Raw genomic sequence first — 14389 nt, 5'->3', positions numbered from 1 at the left:
ATTGGCTGGGCAGCTCCATTTGGCAGGACTTCCTGCCTCAAGGGGTGGAAGTCCCACCCAAAGCCAATTAAGGGCCTGGGGAGCGAAAAATCCTGGTGTGGCTCTCCAGGTCAAGCAGAGGCGGGCTCGCCACTGACTTTTCGGCCGGTGGGAGGGGCCTCCGGCCCAACGTTAAATTCTGGCCCATGTGTCTGAAGGCAAGATTGGACTCTACTTTCATACCTTCATGATTTACTATCACGCAATGTCTTGGATCACGCAAGAAAAATGGCCACTTTGGTGTGACACTGGAGAGGTAGAATCATAGAATGATTACAGCACAGAAGGAGGCCATTTGGCCTGACGTGACCATGCCTGCTGGCTGTCTGCAAGAGGGGCTCATCTAGTCCCACTTTCCTGCCTTTTCCCTGTAGTCCTGCATCTTTTTCTATTCAGATAATTATCCAATTCCCTTTTGAAAGCCACAATTGAATTTGCCTCTAACACACTCTCAGGCAGTGCATTCCAGATACTAACCACTCACTGCATAAAAAAAGTTTTTCCTCATGTTGCCTTTGGTTCTTTTGTCAAACACCTTAAATCGGTATCCTCTGGTTCTCAATCTGCTCATGGAAACAGTTTCTCTCTATCTACTCTGTCCAGACCCTTCATGATTTTGAGCACCTCTATCAAATCTCCTCTCAACCTTCTCTTCTCTAAGGGGAACAGCCCAACTTCTCCAATCTATCCACTTAACTGAAGTCCCTCATTCCTGGTACCATTCTTGGAAATCATTTCTGCACACTTTTTTTCTGGTGTAGGTAGAACAGTATCTCAGACTAAGCACTGTCTTAAAGAGGAAAGGGTAAAAAAAAGTCCAGCTATCTTTTTTTTTAAAAAAGGCCATTGGTCAAATTGTTTGCAGTGTTTTACACTCTAGTACAAACTCACAGTACCATATACTCAGGTCTTGTCTGATGTTGGTGGTGGGTCATGTTCAATTCTCCATTCAGCTTAAGTTTTAGTCTGCACTCTGAGAGATGCTGAATAGAGGGTGAAGGTGTACTCGCTGTCTTCTCACAGTGCACATGGAAAACCAGGAAGAGAGGGTTTCTCTGCTGTGGGCTTGTACATCTGCTGGCAGAGAGCCAAGAAACTGATTAACACTAGTCTGGGAGGAGACTGTATGCTCCACCCTCTCCAATTTAGCAGGTGTATGATCTGGGGAAAGCAGAGTTCAAATACTGTTCAATAATGTAATTTACTTTTGATTGCAGACCCTTTTATATTCTTTAAGTGCGCATTCTTACCAACATTTAAATTTCTCTCCAAGTTTTACATGGTCAAACTAGTCTGTTGATCACGACCAGTGCTGTGAAGGTTAGCCAATGCTGTGGCATCTTCCTTAACAACAGGACTAAGACATGGTTAAATGTTTCTTTATAAGTTGGATTCAAAAATCAATGATCTCTTATTTGAGAGGCTTGTTCCGAGGCACACTAAAATAACTAGTATTTAGAAGTATTCTTCCGCTGTGTAATTGCATTTGCACTCTCTGTCTAAAAACAGAAAGAAACTATAGTTTAGCTAGCAAATAGTCAAAAGCAAGTTGCTGCTGTCTTTGTTTGTGACTTCAACTGAGAGAATTCTCCCATGCTCCTGCAGTGCATTCTACAAGACGCTTAGGAAGTAAGCTTTGACTGTTGGCAAGTTTGACAAGATAATGAGACAGGAGGAGCATTTTGCATCTTACTGAGAGAAACTCTTTGTAACTACACTGCACTGCACAGTTGGAGGTTTCCAAGTTTGCAGTGCAGCGGATCAGTCTGGGAACTGGGCCCGACAAACTCGCATGTAATATGGAACCATCAATTGACTCGGTATCTTGTGTCGCCAACGCTTGCTGTAGATTGTAGGAAATGGAATACAGGCACTTTGATTCACAGACTCATCTCATAAAGCAATGTACAGATTTTGAGAGTGTGTGCAAGTGAAAACACTTGAAAATGAGATCTCACTTTCAGTCACTCTGTGACTTATTTTTATGTTTGTTTGTTTCAACTGATAATACAAAAATACAATTCTCATGTTGTGGTCTTACTGATCTTAAAACAAACCAGGTGCTACACTTTCCAAATCACTTTTATCTTTCATATTGTAGTTTAAGAGGAATGCAATTCAAGCAAGGATCCGTGTTTTCTGAACCTCTCTTCCCTTTTGCAAGTAATTGTGAAGGCTAGTGGGAAAAGAGAAACTTGTTTTCTTCATCACCAACCACCACTCTCAGTACCCAAGTGATCACTGGGAATGTAGAGTGCGACTCTCTAGTTTTGTTGAGTATTGCAGGTGGTGGGAGCCCATGCTCCTGCCAATAACACACTGTCAAAGTCGAGGCTTTTCCAGTTACATGGCTTTGGTCAGTTTGTAGCCTGTCCCTCGTGAGCATGGGCCTCCAGTATTAAACTATCCTTAATTTGGTATTATTTAGTATTATCACCTCAACAGGTACAAGCTTGTGTGGGATCAGGGAAATAACATACTGGGGCAGTTGTTGAAGATCTTTTGAGGTTGGTTTTGAGGTACGTGTTTAGATAGAGTTGAGGGAGCTTTGCTCTGTGCCTAGGTATGCTGTACAAGATTGGAGGATGATTGAAACTGATGCTGGATGAAGTGAAATGGAAACTGACATTCTCATCTTAATGAGCATAAGATAAGTTATTTTAAGATTTAATAATGTGGCTCATTATTTGTTATAGGACTCCTCCTTGGTAATCCTGTCACTGTGTTCAAAATAGATTCCCAGATTGAAGATCTTTACTTGTAATGGTTGTAAGCTGTTAGATCTGTGGAACTACTCAGCTCCATCAGTCAGTCCTTCCGCTTCCAATCCATACACTTTTAAAATCCAAACTTGCGACCACCCAAATGCCTCTTTTGCCATTGCCTCAATTTTCCTTTCTGCTTCAACCTTGGTGATGACCTACGCTTATGGGCCTTGACCTTTGGTTTTCTTAGCTTCCTGAACTTAAAACAAAACTTAAAAAACAAAAGGAGGCAATTTATCTATTGCGGGTCAAGCAGCTGTGTTTTTTTTTTATTTCTAGGTGTCAGTGGAATTCTAAGAGCAGAAGAGGATTCTGGTACAGAAGCAGATGATGAGACACATCTCACCTTCTACTCCGAACATAGAGGCAGACGAAGAAGCAAAGGTAATTAGATATTTAACAAGTCCTAGCAACCTCGTGAACTCGCATTCAGAAATGAGAGTGGTGGGCAAATTCCTAATTTTAGTTTGATTTAGCAGTATGAGTGCAGCAACTTTTCATTTCAACCATATGCCAATGGCAGCTGCTTGCCATGAAAGAAAAATGTTTGCGCAAATTTCTGTTTCTATCTCAGTGTGGAATACAAACCTGCTGACTCTAACTCATCTCTAAAATGTAGTAAATTGACATTAACAAATTGCAGAATTGTCCTGTCATTTCCATCAAATGTATGGCACGTGATTTGTGGAGAGCGATAAACAAATATGTGTCTAGGTTTTTTTTCAGCAATTTATGCTGAAATACACAGATTTTTAATATTTATACACATGCTGGTACTCTACTAGTTTGTTCAAAGCTGGTTTGAACACATTTTAAATAGCTTGCCACTCAACATTGTTACTTTAATATTGACTGAGGAAATTAATTCTACAATGATGTTGAGGTTGCCTGAAAAGAGCTGCAACAGGTCTCAGAGGAAAAGCTGAAGGAAGACCATAAGAGGGAAAATAAATTGTGAAGGTTGGAGATGAAGGTTAAACATAATGATGTTACTTGTAAGCGCCAAGTTACCTTGTTCTTCATCAAAGCCACAAATTAACTGGTTCATGGCTCATTGGGAAAGTGAAATCTCCCAGACCTGATATGCATCAAAACACTTAGAATGCAATCTACAGTTTTTGCTTACTGCCATGGGAAGCCGAACATGCATGTTTTCATCAGGTGGAATCATGACATAGGCTTATTTGGGGTTTGCTTTGAATGACAATGGGAAACTGAGCTAGTTGCCAGTGGCAGATTATTCTGTACATTTATGCATAATGAGGAACTCAAGAATATTACATTCACCAGGGAAGTGGTACTGAGCAAATTGTTGGAGCTGCGGGCTGACAAATCCCCGGGTCCTAATGGACTTCATAATAGGGTCCTAAAAGAAGCGACTGGTGAGATAGTTGATGTGTTGGTTTTAATTTTCAAAATTCCCTAGGTTAGGGGAAGGTTTCAATAGATTAGAAAAGAGCAAATATAACTCGTTTATTCAAAAGGGAAGCAGGAAACTGCAGGCGAGTTGGCTTAACATCTGCCTTAGGGAAAATGTTAGAAGCTATATTTAAAGATGTTATAGCAGGGCACTTAGAAAAATTCAAAGTAATCAGGCAGAGTCAATATGGTTTAGTGAAAGGGAGATATGTTTAACCAATTTATTGGAGTTCTTTGAAGAAATAACATGTGCTGTAGATAAAGGGGAACTGGTGGATGTACTGTACTTAGATTTCAAGAAGGCATTTGATAAGGTACCACATCAAAGGCTATTGTGGAAAATAAAAAAGCTTATGATGTAGGGGTAACATATTGTCATGGATAGAAAATTGGCTAGCTAACAGGAAACAGAGTAAGCATAAATGGTTCATTTTCTGGTTGGCAAGATGTAACAAGTGGTGTACTGCCGGGATCAGAGCTGGGGCCTCAACTTTTTACAATTTACGTAAATGACTTGGATGAAGGAACTGAAGGTATGGTTGCTAAATTTGCCGATGACACAAAGATAGGAAGGAAAGTAAGTTGTGAAGAGGACATAAGGAGGCTACAAACAAATATATATAGGTTAAGTGAGCAGGCAAACATCTGGTATATGGAGTATAATGTGGGAAAATGTGGATGTGGAAAGGATGTTTCCTCTTGTGGGAGAATCTAGAACTAGGGGTCACTATTTAAAAATAAGGAATCGCCCATTTAAGAGAGAAATGAGGAGAATTTTTTTTCTCTCAGAGGGTTGTGAGTCTTTGGAACTCTCTTCTGCAAAAGGCAGAGGTAGATAGATTCTTGATAAGCAAGGGGGTGAAAGGTTATCGGGATAGGTAGGAATGTGGAGTTGAGATTACAATCCGATCAGCCATGATCTTCTTGAATAGCGGAGCAGGCTCGAGGGGCCATGTGGCCTACTCTTGCTCCTAATCTGTATGTAATATTTGTGTGTTAAATTCCAACATGAATATCAACTCATGACAACTTGAACCAACAGTGAACCACTTATAGAATTTAAGGCACTACTTAGCTTTACTGACAATGGGAAACAGAGCTAACTGCCAGTGGCAGATTATCCTATCCATTTATGCAAATATTTTTTTATTTTTTTTAATTTCCAAAATATACTTTATTCATAAAAATCTTTAAAAATTACATTGCCAAACAGTACCAAAAAATACAAACATTGCAAGGGAGATCAGTTTCCTTCAGTACAATCATGAGTTGCTTCACAACCCTTCCATTTCACATTTGTCATGCCAATTACATTTTTACATTTACAGCAAATGAAAATTTTCCCGATGCAGTTCGAGCGGTTTCCTTGGATCCAGCCCCTCAGTTCAGCTTGGTGGGGGGACCTTACACTGTCGTCTTTCCCCATTGAGCCTTTGCTGCGGCTGCCCCAAGCTTTAGTGTGTCCCTCAGCACGTAGTCGTGGACCTTGGAATGTGCCAGTCTGCAACATTTATGCAAATATTCTTGAGCTAAATGCTAATGTGAATATAAACTCATGACAACTTGAACCAGCAGTGATCCACTTGTAGAATTTAAGGCCCTACTTAGCTTTAAGTAGCCACTTGCCCTGGAGTAACCTCAGTGCATTTAAGATTACCAACATGAAAATAAATAGTGCATGGGAATCGCAGAAGAGGAAGCTACATCTAAGGTAATCTGAATTAAGTTTGAAAGGTAAGATTCAAGCACTTTTAGAAATGTGCTTTAATGTGCAAACATTAAACAATATGATCACAACAAGCCATGGTTCAGTGCTGCCTATCCTGAAGCTAGCCAGGGGGAAAAATGGGCAGATTATTATAATTAAGTCAACTGCCAAGTAGATTGCTTGTGCTTACAACTACACAAGAAGAAAAACAGTCTGCATTCTGCTTCACCAGGACACTTAAAAAAAAGCCCTTCATTATTTGTTCTTTCCCCTCCATTCATGATGTGGCTGAATTTCACTGAGATTACGACCATGTTCCTTACTCACAGACTACTGCTAATGTTCTCTGAAAAAACTGCCATAGAAAGGATACTGCACAGTTCTGCCTCCCACCTGTAGGAAAATACCAAAAGTCTTCACTCGTCCACCTCCTCACTTGGTGAATATTGATCAAACCCTGTGTTCATCCCACTCAAAGGAACTCAACACCAGCGATGCAATGTTCAGTGTCACCACATTGTCATTACAATAATTCATTGCTTCAGTTCTCTTTCTATTGAGTCTTCTGAAAAAAATCTTTCTTGCGATGTGGCCATTTCTTGCAAGGCTGAATTTTATTGTCCATCTCCAGTTGGCCTGAGAAGAAGGTGGTAAGCTTTCTTCTTGAACTGCTGCATTTCATGTGGTGAAGTAACTCCCACAGTTCTGTTGGGCAGGAAGTTCCAGAATTTTTACCCAGTGATGATGAAAGAATGGTGATATATGTCCAAGTCAGGATGCTGTGTGATTTACAGGGGAACTTGGGGGTGATGGTGACTTCATGCATCTGTTTTGTGGTGGAGTTGTTGCCAAAGAAGTCTTTGTGACTTTCTGCAGTACATCCTGTAGATAATACACACTGGTGGTGGAAATAATTAAGATTTCACAGGATAGTTGAAGAGCCGATCAAGCATCCTGGATGGTATCAAGCTTCTTGTGGATTCTTGTAGCGATACCCATCCAGGCAAGTGGGAGTATTGCATCACACTACTGACTAATGACTGCAGGTGGTGGAGACTTGAGGGAGTCAGAAGCTGAGCCACGCAGCACAGAATATCTAGTCTCTAGAGATAGTCTCTAGAATCTACACCTTCTCCTTTGTTATCTCTTGCCCCAACCCCGCCTCACTTGCTTATAACCTTTGACATTTCTAACATTTGCTAGTTCCGAAGAAGGGTCACTGACCCGAAACGTTAACTCTGCTTCTCTTTCCACAGATGCTGCCAGACCTGCTGAGTGGTTCCAGCATTTCTTGTTTTTATTATCTAGTCTCTGACCTGCTCCAGTAACTAAGGCATTTATATGGCTGGTCCAGTTGAGCTTTTGGTCAATGGTGATACCCAGAATGTTGATGGTGAACTTAGCAAAGGTAAAGGGAGGTGGTTAGGCTCTTTCATGATGATATGGTGATTGTCTGGCACTTGTGTGGCATAAGTATGACTTACAACTTTTCAGCCAAGGGCTAGATGATGTTCAGGTCCAGCTATATATGGGTATAGACTGCTTCATTATCTGAGGAGTTGTAGATGCCACTTCTGACCTTGTGTTGGAGTGAAGGCCATTGATGAAGCAGTTGATGATGGTTGGACCATAAACACTCCCCTGACAAACTCGAGCAGCTATTTCCTGGAGCTGAGATGATTGGCCTCCAACAAGCACAAACATTTTCCTTTATGCCAGGTTTGATTTTAGCCACTGGAGAGATTTTCCCCCAACTAGAATGCCTTGATGTCAAGAACAGTCACTTTCACCTCACCTCTGGAATTCAGCTGTTGTGTTTCTGTTGGGACCAAGGCTGTAATGAGGCGTGAAGCTGAGTGGTCCTTACTGAACCCAAACTATGTGACGTTTAGCAGGTTATTGATGTGTAAGTGCCATGTAATAGCACCATTGATGATTCCTTCTATTACTTTGCTGAATATCCATGGGAAGATAGGGTGATAATTGTCTGGGTTGGATTTGTAATGCTTTTTATGGACACAATTTTCCTGGGCAATTTTCACATTTGTTGGGTAGATGGTAATTTTGTAATTGTATTGGAACAGCTTGCCTAGGACTGTAACTAGTTCTGGAGCTTGGGTCCTCAGCACTACTGCTAGTATGTTGCCAGAGCCATTCATGGCCTGAAGCTCAGTTACGCATCCAAGTCAGGCCTCTCATTCATACTATCAGCATGCACTGTTTGGTTTCTTTAGTCCCCTTGATATTCCTTTTCAAACAAAATGGATGGTCTGTTAACATTGTTTTGTAACTTATATTTTTTAAAAATGTTGTAAAAATAAGATGGTTATGATGGTTTTGCAATGTTAGCAGTTCATCATGAAATTCTCAAAGACTAATTTGAGAAGGAAGACAAAAATAGGTGAATCTTGTTTGAGTTTGACTTGAGAAGAGAAACAATCAGTTATCGGGAACAAAATTATGAGATGAATTGTTAACCAAAGTGAACTGGAAAGGGAATATGCATAATGTATTTTAGAAAATTGTTTTCTTTCAATTTTAATTGTTCAGAGATATTCATTTACTCCGGTCGCACTCCATTTATTTTTGCAGTAATGGCTATGAATTTACGTGTTCAGTGTGGAAATAATGGTGAGGCATTCTTAAATGTTTTGAAACATTTATGAATTTATTCAGCCAGATTAAATGTTCATCAAAACTCATTGAACAGTTTGTGCATTTTCTCGGACATTCTTCAGTATTAATGCAACCTTTTAGATTTGTGGACAATATGATTATCAGTATTAGTTTCTCAAGATCACAGTATATGCCTGTGCTGAAGGTATAATTCAAAAAAGATGAATGACCATGAACTTTACTCAGCCCTCAGCCATTTATTTTCTTCTCACATTTTTTTCAGTTCTTTTCCAGAACTGCTTGTTGATGCAGTTACATATTTGATGTATTTCCATACAAGTGAACAGACAGCATGCCAGACTTTGGGAGTGATTTTAAAGTTGCACACTTATGGGGAAAACATAGAGGATCAGATCGACCACCCGTTCTCTAACCCACCCAGTTTTATTTTCCATTAATGTCAATAGACTTTTTTGCACATTGTGGATGGAAATGCTTGATCTTCTAACTGTTTTGATCTCTTACAAGACCTGAAGCATTGTTGATGAGGGAATCAGGGAAGAATAGGGAGTGTTTGAACAGAGTGGGTGGGAGAATGTGAGAAGAGGGCAGATATGAATTGGGAGAAAGATCAGAGAATAAGGTATCGGTGTGAACTGAGTAAGTAGGGGTGCAAACAAAGTAAAACATAGATTTATGTACATGATGTCAGGGCATCCCAAAGCACTTCACCATGAATAAAGTATTTTTAATTTCTAGGCAGTGTTGTAATGTTACTACACAAGATAAGAGCTCATGGTGTTGTGGGTAATATATTAGCATGGATAGAGGATTGGTTAACTAAAAGTAAAACTAAAAGGAGAGTCAGGATAAATGGGGCATTTTCAGGTTGGCAAACTGTAAGTAGTGGAGTGCTGAAGGGATAAGTGCTGGGGCCTCAACTATTTACAATATATAATCATGACTTGGATGAAGGGACCGAGTGTACTGTAGCCAGATTTGCTGATGATACAAAGATAGGCAGGAAAGCAAGTTGTGAGGAGGACACAAAGAGTCTGCAAAGAAATATAGATAGGTTAAGTGAGTGGGTAAAAATTGGCAGATGGAACATAAGGTGGAAAAATGTGAGATTGCCCACTTTAGCAGGAAGAATAGAAAAGCAGAATATTGTTTACATGGAGAGAGACTGTGTACAGAGGGATCTGGGTGTCCTTGTACATGAATCACAACAAGTTAGCATGTGGGTACAGAAAGTAATTAGGAAGGCAAATGGAATGTTGGCATTTATTGCAAGGGGGATGGAGAATAAAAGTAGGGAATTCTTGTGACAACTGTACAGTGCGTTGGTGAGACTGCACCTAGAGTACTGCGTACAGTCTTTGTCTCCTTACTTAAGGAGGGATATACGTACATTGGAAGCAGTTCAGAGAAGGTTCACTAGTCTGATTCCTGGGATGAAGGGTTGTTTTATGAGGAAAGATTGAACAGGTTGGGCCTATCATTCATTCTTTGGCCTCCTTATCTCGAGAGACAATGGATACACGCCTGGAGGTTGTCAGTGGTTTGTGAAGCAGCGCCTGGAGTGGCTATAAAGGCCAATTCTAGAGTGGCAGGCTCTTCCACAGGTGCAGCAGAGAAATTTGTTTGTCGGGGCTGTTGCACAGTTGGCTCTCCCCTTGCGCCTCTGTCTTTTTCCCTGCCAACTACTAAGTCTCTTCGACTCGCCGCATTTTAGTCCCGTCTTTATGGCTGCCCGCCAGCTCTGGCGAACGCTGGCAACTGACTCCCACGACTTGTGATCAATGTCACAGGATTTCATGTCGCGTTTGCAGACGTCTTTAAAGCGGAGACATGGACGGCCGGTGGGTCTGATACCAGTGGCGAGCTGGCTGTACAATGTGTCTTTGGGGATCCTGCCATCTTCCATGCCTATATTCATTGGAGTTTAGAGGAATGAGATGTGATCTTATTGAAACAAATAGGATTCTGAGGGGCTGTTTCCCCTCATGGGAGAATCTAGAACTAGGAGGCACAGTTTCAATATAAGGTGTCTCCCTTTTAAGATGGTGATGAGGAGGAACTTTTTCCCCGAGGGTTGTTAATCTTTGGAATTCTCTTCCCCAGAGAGCAGTGGAGGCTAGAGCATTGAATATGTTCGAGGCTGAACTAGACAGATTTTGATCTACAAGGGAGTCAAGAGTTATGGGGGACAGGCAGGAAAGGAGTTAAGGCCACAATCAGATTAGCCATGATCTTATTGAATGGCAGAGCAGGCTCAAAGGGCCGAATAGCCTACTTTTGCTCCTATTTCTTGTGATTTTATGAAAAGTGGCAACTAAATTGCACGCAAAAAGGTGCCATGAGCAACAATGAGATAATTAGCATCTCTGACAATGCTGCACTCCCTTGGTATTGCATTGAAGCATCTTCATAAATTATGTAGAGTGGGCTTGAACCCATGACCTTCTGACTCACAGGCAGCAGACCTAACACTGGGTCAAGGCTGACGAGCAGAATACCAGCATGAACCTAGTGGAGGACAGAACGATACAAATGCGAAAAGTCCCATAAACAGCAAGTGATAATGACCAAATGATCTGTTTTTGTGTTGTTGATTGAGGGATAAATATTGGCCAGGCCACCAGCGATAAGTCCCCTGCTCTTCATCATAATAGTTTCATGGGATCTGTTATGGCTATCTGAGAGAACAGATGGGGCATCAGTTTAACTTTTCATCCAAAAGGTAAGATATCCAACATTGCAGCACTCCCTCTGTTTCGCACTGAACTGTCAGCTTGGATTTGGTGCTCAATTCTCTAGAATGGGACTCAAATTCACAAACTTCTGGCTCAGGTGAGAATGCTACCACTGAGCCAATAGCACCAATTTTAACTATAACTACATGCCTACATTCAGATCTATGTTGGGGTTGTCAGTTTTTTGGAGTTGCTGGTTAGCTATTGCTTGATATGTATGTGTATGGCACTTTTAGGAAAATACATCAATAAGAATAATCTAATAAGCATAGCGGGACATATTTGATATATGCTGGGCACAGTGAGAAGGGACAGATGGGTGAAGACACACTGATTACCCTACCTTGTCTGGGGATGTTTGGTTGTGTCAGGCCATTATTTTTGTGTTGCCTGAAGTACATGATGGTGTATTGCAGTTTCCCCTACACAATTGTGACAATATATCAAAAGCAATTAATTTGTGTAAAGCATTTGGGGGCATCCTGTGGATGTGAACAACACTATATAAACACGTTTTCTATTTATCGATCTATTTATATGGTTAGCTACCCCTCCTTCAGTAGGAGTGTACTGTTTTGTTGGGCAGTCTGCCAGCAAGGGGTCTAGATTTGCACAAATCTTTTGTGCCTTACTCAACTAAGTGCTCGGCCCATTCTCCAAGAGGATTCATGAACGTTCCCCAGTTAAATTTTCAGTGTTAATTCAGAAAAGTCGGTGAGCAACATTCATTCAAAAATGGATTTGCTTTCATGAATTTTCACATGGAACATTCCGGTAAGCTCCCTTCTGTTTTGAACATTGCAAACATAAATCCACAACAGATATTAACTCAAGTGACACAAACTTCAGCCATGCATTTCATAGGTATAAAACAGTTTGTTTACACCATCCAGATAGCAAGACAGTGCTGTGGATTCAATTGATACACATCTGACAATAACATGAGTTTAAGAACTCCGTAGCACTCCAGTCATCATATTATAATCTTATTTGTTGCTTATCAGCAATTTATGTCTTCATTTAATCTAATTACCCCCTTATTCTGAATACTAACAGATAGTTTGTAGATTATCCAACTGTATAATCTTATCATTCTTATCAACTGTCATGCTGTGTAAGAGGAGCAGTGAGGTGTTAATATCTGAATGTTATGTTTCCATTGACTATTAGTTTTGGTGCCACCTAGTGGCTTGGAAGAATACTTACTATTTGGTTTATGAGAAAGGTTTGGAAAAGTTGCACAGTTAAAATTAATTTATTCTGTGCAATTTTTCTTTAATTAAAGGAAAACAACAATGAGTTTATTTTTAATTCTGTTATTCTTTAAAGGAAAAGTCAAGGTTAAGCCAACAGTGATTACTCCTTTCCCAAGAGTGTGCAAAATGGCCTGATTTGTGCTAGCATCTTGCAGTGACTTCCCTGATGAAAGCTCTTCTGTAAGCCGTGAATTGGTGCAGAAATTTTGAGATACATTCAAAACGTTAATGCATTTTGGAAAGCTAGGTCTTTAACAAATAAACAATGGCAGAAAGGCAGTGCACTCCTCTACAGGATAAGTACCATTGTTCCCTGGTGCAAAGCTTTTAAGGTTTACGAGTTTTTATACAATTGAAGTTGTGTCATTTTCAGTGTGAGAGGAGTTGGGTTTTATTACTGTCTTATGAGCTGATTTCTGCATTATATGCTTTATCGTGGGATCCATGATTGGTTCTCTCCTCTTTGACATTTACAAGCTATCCTTGGTGATATCATCTGGAAGTATGGGATGAGGTGTACCTCTTAAACAATTCAAAGACCATTGCTACACTCTCCAGCTTCCTGCCAGATATCAGACCCAGACAAGCTAATGGTCATCAAAACTGAAGCCATCGATTTTGGCTTCCATCAGCAACTTGTACCTTTTGGCCTTGACCACATCAGTCTTCCCATCTGTCATCTTGTTGCGTCCAACCCTTGCCAGTCTAGTGGAGGTTTTGTTTTATCTTCCTATTGGTAACTATTGGATTCATATGAAATTCAGATTTGGAGGGTCCAAAATGTTTGTTATTTGATTGGAGAGACCACAATCACTACCCAAAATTAAAATTGAACACCACAAGGTACCTGCAACTTTTCTGACTGTTCAGGAAGAAAACTGGGGCTTGACAACTATTTTCATGCTGCAGAGAAATCCCACAAATGTGCTTCTATCTGTATTATACAGATGAGAATTTAACTTTGCACAAAGAAAAGTAAGTGACATTATCTCAAGACAAAAAAAAATTAGGTGCACTACATCTTCATCCAAGTGAAACACAAGCTGAGTGTCCTCAGCTATCTCATTTTGCCACAAAATGTGAATTAATCCTTCATGAGCTACACCCACACAAGATTATTTGTGCTTACAGAATTAACAAGCATACACATTTTCAGGCGATAATGTTTTATGTAGGTTTCAGACTTCACTGCTACTCACCTTAAAAGCAGCAGCAACCCTCAAATTCAGAGGTTTTCAAATTTTCAGAAAATTTTCAAGGGCTCCCCCCCTCCAGATTCAGACACAAACATGGACTTTAGAAGCAGATCTTTCAGTTCAATGTGGTAAGGTGGGCAGTGGCGTAGTGGTATTATCACTGGACTAGTAACCCAGAGACTCAGGGTATTTCTCTGGGGACATGGGTTCGAATCCCACCACAGCAGAAGGTGGAATTTGAATTTAATTAATAAATCTGGAATTAAAAGCTAGTCTAATGATGGCCATGAAACCATTGGCGATTGTTGTAAAAACCCATCTGGTTCACTAATGTCCTTTCGGGAAGGAAATCTGCTGTCCTTACCTGGTCTGGCCTACATGTGACTCCAGACCCACAGCAATGTGGTTAACTCTAACATTCCCTCTGAAATGGCCTAGCAAGCCACTCAGTTGTACCTAACCGCTATGAAGTCAATTAAAAGGAATGAAACAGGATGGACCACCCGGCATCGACCTAGGCACCGGAAACGACAACAGCAAACCCAGCCCTGTCGACCCTGCAAAGTCCTCCTTACTAACATCTGGGGGGTTAACTCTTACATGCCCTCTGAAATGGCCTAGCAAGCCACCCAGT

At 40.7% G+C, this 14389-nt stretch overlaps 1 protein-coding gene across 10 annotated transcripts in view; it reads left to right on the top strand.

Annotated features, from left to right (window-relative positions):
* The window catches only part of LOC137347765 (astrotactin-2-like), a 1864757-nt gene that overhangs the window by 665363 nt on the left and 1185005 nt on the right, over positions 1 to 14389 (top strand). For 9 of the 10 annotated variants that reach the window (XM_068012699.1, XM_068012697.1, XM_068012693.1 and 6 more), the window contains one exon: positions 3084 to 3188. The exons of the other annotated variant lie outside the window; for it this stretch is intronic. In XM_068012699.1, the coding sequence (XP_067868800.1) occupies positions 3084 to 3188 (105 nt within the window). The remainder of the gene's footprint in view (positions 1 to 3083; positions 3189 to 14389) is intronic. 10 annotated transcript variants of the gene reach the window in all.

This window comes from Heterodontus francisci, chromosome 32, assembly GCF_036365525.1.
Source record: "Heterodontus francisci isolate sHetFra1 chromosome 32, sHetFra1.hap1, whole genome shotgun sequence".
Taxonomy (NCBI): domain Eukaryota; kingdom Metazoa; phylum Chordata; class Chondrichthyes; order Heterodontiformes; family Heterodontidae; genus Heterodontus; species Heterodontus francisci.
Note: the sequence above shows the minus strand (reverse complement) of the source record. Positions and strands in the feature narration are given on the sequence as shown.